The sequence below is a fragment of the Gracilinanus agilis genome, chromosome 2, assembly GCF_016433145.1.
Source record: "Gracilinanus agilis isolate LMUSP501 chromosome 2, AgileGrace, whole genome shotgun sequence".
NCBI lineage: Eukaryota > Metazoa > Chordata > Mammalia > Didelphimorphia > Didelphidae > Gracilinanus > Gracilinanus agilis.
The window spans coordinates 722,795,889-722,805,251 of NC_058131.1; the positions used below are offsets into that span (position 1 = coordinate 722,795,889).

Here is a 9,363-nt window from a genome sequence, read left to right on the forward strand (position 1 = left end):
GACAATTTGGACCATATAATTTTGGAAAGTTATGTGGAAAATTGTTATTACATGTCACTGGGAAAATAAAATATCTTAAGAAACAAAAGACTGAAACCCACAATCCTAGAGATGGGAAATGGATCCTGATGACATGATCTGATGGAAGTTGAGATTGTTTGAGAAAAAGTGAGTTGGGACTGGGAGAAAGACTGAGAAGCCCAGTTGGAGGGGACCCCAGGGTCCATTGAACTAGTCTGACTTGTACCCAAGCAGGAAAAAAAAAAAAAAACGAGTCATCATTCAGTCTGTGTTTGCAGATTTCTAGAGAAGAGGCTCTTGCCCATCCCACCATTTGTTGGGAAATGTTTTTTGACGTCAAATCAAATGTAGCTTTGTTGGGGGTTGGGCCCCTTTAGTTTTTGGCTTTATATCCTCAGCACTTGGCATGGTGACCCCACAGAGTAGCCATTTTGTTGGACTCATGCTCATTCCCCTTCATGAAATGCCCCAGTTAAGAACCTTTTGGGGTCTCCATGAGGAGTGGGGAGCATGGAGGTGGAGGCAGTCTACTTCCCAGCCAGCTTCTTGGCTTATCGGTGGATCCCGTAGGATGTTGGATGGATGTTTGGGACGGGATGCTTATACTAGGATTCAGGTTTTCTTTTTCTTTTTTCAGCTCTGTCTAGGGACTCTCTGAGTTGAATTCTCCACTACTTCTTGCTCAAAATAACAGTAAATTGTTTGCCAAACCACAACCCAGGACGATACTAAGAATAGCTGACCACCATCCACTTGCCCTTTTTTTAAAGTTTTAATTGCAAGGCTCACTCCATTCTCCATGCTTCTTTTTCACCCCAACAGCTAGATAACAGGGAAATGTTCCGGAGTGTCCGGCACATGATCTATGATCTCATCGAATGGCGGTCCCAGATTCTTTCGGGAACTTTACCTCAGGATGAACTGAAGGAGCTAAAAAAGAAGGTCACTGCGAAGATTGATTATGGAAACAGGTTTGTTGGGGCTGTGCACGCTTTAGTTGTGGCTTTTCTGTTCTACCTTAACCTGAAATCTTGAGCAGGCAGAGCCCCCAAACTCCATATATGTAAATAACAATTTTGCTTTCTAAAACAGTGAGTTCTCACAGTTCAGGGTCGAAACTTAAGAGAACTCTCTCCAGAGCCCTTGAAGTCTGGCCTGAATGTCTTATGTGGGGAGCCTTAGACCTCCCTCCTCCTTCCTTGTTCATCTTGCCTCCTCTTGGACACGTCCCGGGGACCCCTCTGCTAGAGCCCTGAGTTGTGACAGAGAAATACAGTTGAGTAAAACCAGCCCACACATTCTGTCTCCCTGAACCTGGAGGCTGTCCCCTTAGGCTGCCCCGGGTGGTCACGGGGTCACTGCATCGGTCAGAGTTCTGAAGTCCTTCGTTGTTCCTTTCTTCTTTGTGGTTGTGCTGGTTAGCTTATGGAGTGATGTTCTAGTATTCCTGGACCCCGATGGCCCCCAGGAGGCAGCCTGAGGTAGGGGGCAGGTGCCGAAGTTGGAGTCCAGAGACCTTGTTTCAGCAACAAGTGGTTCTGCTACCTGTGTGGGCCACTCTTGGAGCTTCCTTGGGCCTCAGTTTCCTCATCTGTAAAATGAGGGGGTTGGACTAGAGGAGGCCTCTTCTGGCTTCAGAGAGGGGCCCCTAGGATGATGTAGTGGCTGTAAAAGCGAAAATGATCTCGGCCTATGTTAAAAGGGATAGAGCTTCCATGGATGGGGAGGCAATGATCCCCTTGTGCTAGCCCCTTCTTGGAGTCCATCTGGACTCTTGGGTTCAGTTCTGAAGTCTGTGGTTTTCTTTCTTTTTTTTTTTTAATTTAAAAAAAATTTGAATATTTTCCTATAGTTACATGTTTTGTGTTCTTTCCCTCTCCCCCAAGCCCCCCACCCCTCCTCTGTAGTTGATGCACAATTCCACTGGGTTTTACATGTATCATTGATTAAGACCTAATTCCATATTATTGCTAGTTCGACTAGAGTTTAGTGTCTACATCCCCAATAATATTCCCATCAGCCCATGTGTTCAAGCAGTTGCTTTTCTTCTGTGTTTTTGCTTCCACAGTTCTTCTTGAGTGTGGCTAGTTTTCTTTCTCACAAGTCCCTCAGCCTTGCTCTGGATCCTTGCATTGCTGCTAGCAGAGAAGTCCATTATGTTCGATTGGACGACAATGTATCAGTCTCTGTGTACAACGTTCTTCTGGCTCTGCTCCTTTCACTCTGCATCAGTTCCTGGAGGTCTTTCCAGTTCACATGGAATTCCTCCAGTTCTTTATTCTTTTGAGTACAATAGTATTCCATCACCAACAGATAACACAATTTGTTCAGCCATTCCCCAATCAAAGGACATTGACTTGTCCAGGGTCACCCAGCTGGGATTCTCATCTCCAGGCCTGGCCACCTTACTGCCCCCAACTATCATGTTCTAAGTGTGGCTCCTGCGCCTCAGTGTCTGGCCCAGAGCGGGACTGAGGTCACTCTGGAGAACAAAGGGGCAGCCAGATGCCCCAGACCCAGAATCAGAGACTTCCTAGCTGTGTGACCCTGGACAAGTCACTTAACTCATTTGTTAGTCCTTGTCCCTCTGTCCTAGTGTTGCTGCAGAGACAGAAAGGAAGGTTTTCTTTTGAAAAATATTACATAATTAATTAATTTAGAATATTTTTCCATGGTTACATGATTCATGTTCTTTACCTCCCCTCCTCCCATCCCTCTCCCATAGCCAACACGCAGTTCCACTGGGTTTTACATGTGTCATTGATCCAGACCTGTTTCTATATTATTAATATTTGCACTGGGGTGATTGCTTAGAGTCTACATCCCCAATCACATCCCCATCGAATCATGTGATCAGGCAGTTGTTTTTCTTCTGTGTTTCTGCTCCCACAGTTCTTTCTCTGGTTGTGGATAGCTTCTTCCTCATAAGTCCCTCAGAATTGTCCTGGATCATCGTATTGCTACTAGTAGCAAAGTCAGTTACATTTGATTGTGCTACAATGTATCCATCTCTGTGTACAGTGTTCTCCTGGTTCTGCTCCTTTCACTCAGTGTCAATTCCTGCAGGTCTTTCCAGTTCACGTGGAATTCCTCCAATTCATCATTCCTTTTAGCACAATAGTATTCCATCCCCATCAGATGCCATAATGTGTTCAGCCATTCCCCAATTGAAGGGCATTTTCCAATTTTTTGCCACCACAAAGAACACACCTATAAATATTTTTGTATAAGTCTTTTTCCCTGTGATCTCTTTGGGGTATAAACCCAGCAGCGGTATGGCTGGGAAAGGAAGTTTTTCTAAAAGGGCTCTAAGCTAGTTCTTCAGGGAATCCTGTAGTTGAACTGGAAGATGAATCTCAGACCTCTGTTATCCTTGGGAATAGAATCCAGAATCCCAGACCTAGACAGCCATGGAGGCTAACCCCATTATAGAGAAGGGGAAATTGAGGCCTTGGAGGTTTAAACAACCAGGTGGTAAACAACAGAAGTAAGATTTGAACTCAGGTCCTGTAACTCAGGAGCCACCCTCTGCATTGGATCCCCTGGAATCCCATCCATCCAAGGAAGGGGTGGTTGGCCACGTCCCCCAGATGTGAGCCTGCCGAGCTCCCAGTTTTCATAACGTGGGGCTTCATGGGTGTTGGGAGGTTATGTCAGGTGGTGGTAAGAGCAATGAGCAGGCAGAAATAAGGGGACTTAGCCAGGGTCACGTGGACAGAAGGTGTCAGAGACTCCCTGAAAGGCTCTATAGGCCGGCTGTTTCATTGATGGTGTTTTTCTTTCTGGTGGCTGCCTTGTGCTGGTGGGTGAAGGCCTTGCCACTCATCGCCTCACCAGCTCCAGAGAAGCCTTTATTCTCCCAAAGCAGAGCACTGAACCCAAACCTGTGGTGCCATCCCCAGGCCCTGCCTCTGTACACGAGGAAAACAGTTTTCTTCTTCTTTATAATATTCTTTATAATGACTGAAATTGAGTCTGCTGGATCTGACATGCTTCTTTACAGGTGGAACATTTCCTGAAATAGGAGGAGGAGGCACCTGGGTGGCTCAGTGCCTAGAGAGCTAGGCCTAGAGGGGCTGGGCTCAACTGTGGCCTCAGATGCTTCCCAGCGGGGTGACCCTGGGCAAGTCACTCTCCCCTCCACGGCCCAGCCCGGCCGCTCTTCTGCCTCATACTGATTCTGAGATGAAAGGAAACGGTTTAAAAAAATGGTAGCAACGTTGATGTTGGGCCTCTTAAAAACCGAGTTAGTGAAAATCAATTCAAAGAAACAAGTTCTGCATCTGTGGCACCGAGCCGACTTCCTGGTGATGCCTCGAGTTCCACGGCTGGTTCCAGAACAGAAGCTGACTGAGCCACCCTTCAGGTTTTATCCATGAATTCTTCTCCTTCTAGAGTTCTCGATTTGGACCTGGTGGTCCGTGATGAAGACGGAAACATCTTAGACCCAGAACAGACGAGCACCATCAGCCTCTTCCGAGCTCACGAAATCGCCTCCAAGCAGGTGGAAGAACGATTGAGAGAAGAGAAGGTGAGTGAGCGCCCCGGCCCCTTTTAGCCTCCTTAGGAAGCGGCTGCTTCCTCTGGGCCTGGACCAGGGCCCGGGTATCTCCCAAGGAGCCCCCGGGTGCTTCACACTCTTGTCATTTATGGGATTTTAAGTGGGTGAGAGAAAAACCATCATGGAGAGGGAATCTGGATGGAAAGTTGAGCCAGAAGTGGGAATGGAAGTGGGGGGCTCTGGGCCTGTGGGTCACTGCTGGATTGGGAGATCAGGAAGCTTGGAGAAACAGGGAGGGGAATGAGGGATGGCCTTGGAGTCTGGAGTGCCTGGCCCCAAACACAGACAAGCTGGAGGACCACCGACCTTCCCCAAGAGGCCTCTGAGGCGCTGAGCTGCCCTTGAGTTGGTCATCTGTGGCAGCCGTGCAGGGATTGTCCGCACTAGAGGTTCCCCGCCCTCCCCATGAACAAAAAGGAGGCTGCTGTGAGAATCATTCTGCTTGTGCTTCTTCATATGCCCCATGAAACAACACCTTATCACGGCTTTAGCTGTAGCAGCCTCGCCGGTCCTTGAGTCCGGCTCCCTCGTTCCACAGAGTGGAGCGAGGCCCGACTTAGTGACCTGCCCAACTCTGCACCTTAATGAGTGTCTGAGGCCGGGTTTGAACCCTGGTCTTCAGGACTAGGCCCAGAGCTCCGTCCACAGCGCCTTCTCGTACCTCATACCCACGTGGTAGCCTTTGGAGAAGTGTTTGTTGAATCCACGCGTAGCCCGTTGTGGGATTTGTGTCCTTCAGAAGCGCTATTTGGCCTAAATCCCGAGGTTGGGCCTTTTTGTCCCGGATGTGAATCTGGGAGCTTGCGGGTGGGCCGCTCGTCTCACTCTCTTCGGTCCTCTCCGCAGTCTCAAAGGCAGAACATTGACATTAACCGGCAGGCCAAGTTTGCTGCTACGCCCTCCTTTGCTTTACTGGTCAATTTGAAGAACGTCGTTTGCAAGATCGGAGAAGACGCCGAAGTGCTCATGTCTCTCTACGACCCCGTGGAATCCAAGTTCATCAGGTGGGTGACCAGCTCTGGCTGCCATCTTGGATGTGCCCCGGGGCTGGGGGAGACCCTGGGAAAATGCATGTACTGGGAAACGTTAAGGAAGATGCGGACGCCAGTCCAGATAGTCCTATTGCATTGCCATGAGGGCTCCATGAGGGCCCTGCACTCTCCTAGTCTGAGGGCCCTGCATGCACCATCCTTATCCTCTGGGGCTGAAGGGGGAGAACGTCCTGCTTCTAGAAGGAGATTATTTTTAGGCTGGGCATACGCTTAAAGAAGCTTAAAGCTGTCTCTTGGGGAAGGCTGGCTGTATAGTGAATAGCACGTCACCCTTGGAATCAAGGGAAAACTGGATTCACATCCCAACTCGACTCCTTACTGGCTGTGTGACCATAAGACTTATCCCTTTGGGCCTCCATGTTTTCCTCTGCAATAATGGGTATGTTCCCAAAGGGCTGTTATCAGGAAGGCATTTGAGAATGCCAGAATGCTGTTGGGGCAATTGGGTGACACAACAGATAATTTGCCAGGCTTGGAGTCAGGGAGACCTGAGTTCCAAGTGTGGCCTTAGATACTTACTAGCTGCATGACCCGGGGCAGGTCGCTCTGCCTTGTTTACCCAAGTTTTCTCATCTATAAAACTAGCTGGAGAAGGAAATGACAGATGACTCCAGTATCTTTGCCAACAAAACCCAAATGGGGTCATGAAGAGTTAGATGCCACTGAAAAACGACTAAACAAAGCACTGTTTCATCATTCATAGGGTTATAGGCTTAGAGGTGGAAGGGACGTCAGAGGCCCTCAAGGCCCATCGCCTCATTTTACAGATGAGGAGACTGAGGCTTGGAGAAATTAATTGATTTGCCTAGGTCACACAGCCAGCATGTGTCTGAGGCAGGATTTGGACTCAAGTCTCTGTGACTCTACCACTGCGTCCAGAGTGCCCTATTGGTGCTCTCCCAGGCTTTTCCAAAAGTCCTTTTGTTCTCTTTGAACTTTGCATTTTGAAAACTTGCATTACAAGTTTGTCTGCAGTCCAGCAAACTTAAAATCCCTACTAGGCAAAGCAGATGCTCTTTCCCATCTCAGTCTTGCCTTTAGCTCTTCTATTGTTCTTTTGCATTCCATGTTTGGCCAACTTGCTCTGATGGATAAAATGATGGCTTTGGGGCCTCTCTGGTAATGAACAAGGTGATGGGCAGGACATGAACCTCAACCCATTCCCCTGGGATTTTGATTTAGGACAGTGGTGGTGATGGATGATGGTGATGATGGTGATGATGATGATGGTGATGATGATAATGGTGGTGATGGTGATGATGATGATGATGGTGGTGATGATGATGATGATGGTGGTGATGGTGATGGTTATGATGATGATGGTGATGATAATGGTGATAGTGATGATGGTGAGGATGATAATGGTTATGGTAATGATGATATGATGATGATAGTGATGATGATGATGGTTATAATGATGATGTCATGGTGATGATGGTGATGATGATGATGGCAATGATGATGGTTATGATAATGATGATGTGATGAAAGTGATGGTGGTAATGATGATGGTGATGATAACGATGATGATGATATGATGATGATGGTGGTGATGGTGATGGTGATAATGATGATTATGATGATGATGGTTATGTAATGATGATGTGATGAAAATGATGTTAGTGATGATGATGTGATTATGGTGATGCTGGTGATGGTGATGCTGGTGATGGTGATGATGATGATGATGGTTATGGTAATGATGATATGATGATGATGGGTGGTGATGATGGTGATGATGATGGTGATGATGATGGTGGTGGTGATGGTGATGATGATAGTGATGATGTCATGATGGTGGTGGTGATGATAATGGTGGTTATGATGGAGATGATGATGATGGCAATGATGATGGTGATGATAATGATGGTTATGTAATGATGATGTGATGAAAATAATGGTGGTGATGATGATGATGTGTTGATGATGGTTATGGTAATGATGATGTCATGATGGTGATGGTGATGATGATGGTGATGATAATGGTGATAGTGATGATGGTTATGGTAATGATGATATGATAATGATGGTGGTGATGATGGTGATCATGATGATGGTGGTGATGGTGATGGTGATGACTGTGGTGGTGATGATGATGGTGGTGATGGTGATGATGATGTGATGATGGTGGTGATGGTGATGGTGATGGTGATGATGATGATGATGGTGGTGATGGTGATAGTGATGATGATGATGATGATGATGATGGTTATAGTAATGATGATGTCATGTTGGTGATGGTGATGATAACGGTGGTGATGATGGTGATGATGGTGGTGATGGCAATGATGATAGTTATGGTAATGATGATGATGGTGGTGCTAGTAACGATGATGGTGATGGTGATGATGATGATGGTGGTGATGGTGATGATGATAGTGATGATGATGATGGTTATAGTAATGATGATGTCATGATGGTGATGGTGATGAGGATGATGATGATGATGATGGTGATGGTGATGATGATGATAGTGATGATGATGGTGGTGATGATGATGGTTATGGTAATGATGATGTGATGAAAGTGATGGTGGTGATGATGATGATGGTTATGGTAATGATGATGTGATGATGGTGATGGTGGTGATGATGGTGATGATGATGATGATGATGATGGTAATGATGTTCTGATGATGGTGATGATGATGATGGTGATGATGATAGTGATGATGATGGTGGTGATGATGATGATAGTGATGATGATGGTGGTGATGATGATGATGATGATGATGATGGTGATAGTGATGGTGGTAATGGTGATGATGATGGTGGTGATGGTGATGATAGTGATGATGATGGTGATGATGTGATTATGGTGATGATGATGATGGATATGTTAATGATGATATGATGTTGATGGTGGTAATGATTATGGTGATGATGATGATGATAGTGATGTTGGTGATGGTGATGATGATGGTGATGGTGATGGTGGTGATGATGGTGGTGATGATGGTGATGGTGATGGTGATGATAGTGATGATGATGGTTATGGTAATAATGATATGATGGTGATGGTGGTGATGATGGTGATGATGATAATGATGATAGTGATGATGTTGACAATGGTGGTGATGAGGGTGGTGATGATGATGATGGTGATGGTGATGGTGGTGATGATGGTGATGGTGATGATAATGGTGGTGATGATGATGGTTTTGGTAATGATGATATGATGGTGATGGTGGTGATGATGGTGATGATGATGATGATGATAGTGATGATGGTGACAATGGTGGTGATGAGGGTGGTGATGATGATGATGGTGATGGTGATGGTGGTGATGATGGTGATGGTGATGATAATGGTGGTGATGATGATGGTTTTGGTAATGATGATATGATGGTGATGGTGGTGATGATGGTGATGATGATGATGATGATAGTGATGATGGTGACAATGGTGGTGATGAGGGTGGTGATGATGATGATGGTGATGGTGATGGTGGTGATGATGGTGATGGTGATGATAATGGTGGTGATGATGATGGTTTTGGTAATGATGATATGATGGTGATGGTGGTGATGATGGTGATGATGATGATGATGATAGTGATGATGGTGACAATGGTGGTGATGAGGGTGGTGATGATGATGATGGTGATGGTGATGGTGGTGATGATGGTGATGGTGATGATAATGGTGGTGATGATGATGGTTTTGGTAATGATGATATGATGGTGATGGTGGTGATGATGGTGATGATGATGATGATGATAGTGATGATG

General features: G+C 46.2%; 1 protein-coding gene across 1 annotated transcript in view; it reads left to right on the forward strand.

The window, feature by feature from the left end:
• The window catches only part of DOCK1 (dedicator of cytokinesis 1), a 424,653-nt gene that overhangs the window by 24,173 nt on the left and 391,117 nt on the right, over positions 1-9,363 (forward strand). Inside the window, exons 9-11 of the mRNA XM_044660351.1 lie at positions 844-992; positions 4,417-4,552; positions 5,429-5,586. Coding sequence (XP_044516286.1) covers positions 844-992; positions 4,417-4,552; positions 5,429-5,586 — 443 coding nt within the window. The remainder of the gene's footprint in view (positions 1-843; positions 993-4,416; positions 4,553-5,428; positions 5,587-9,363) is intronic.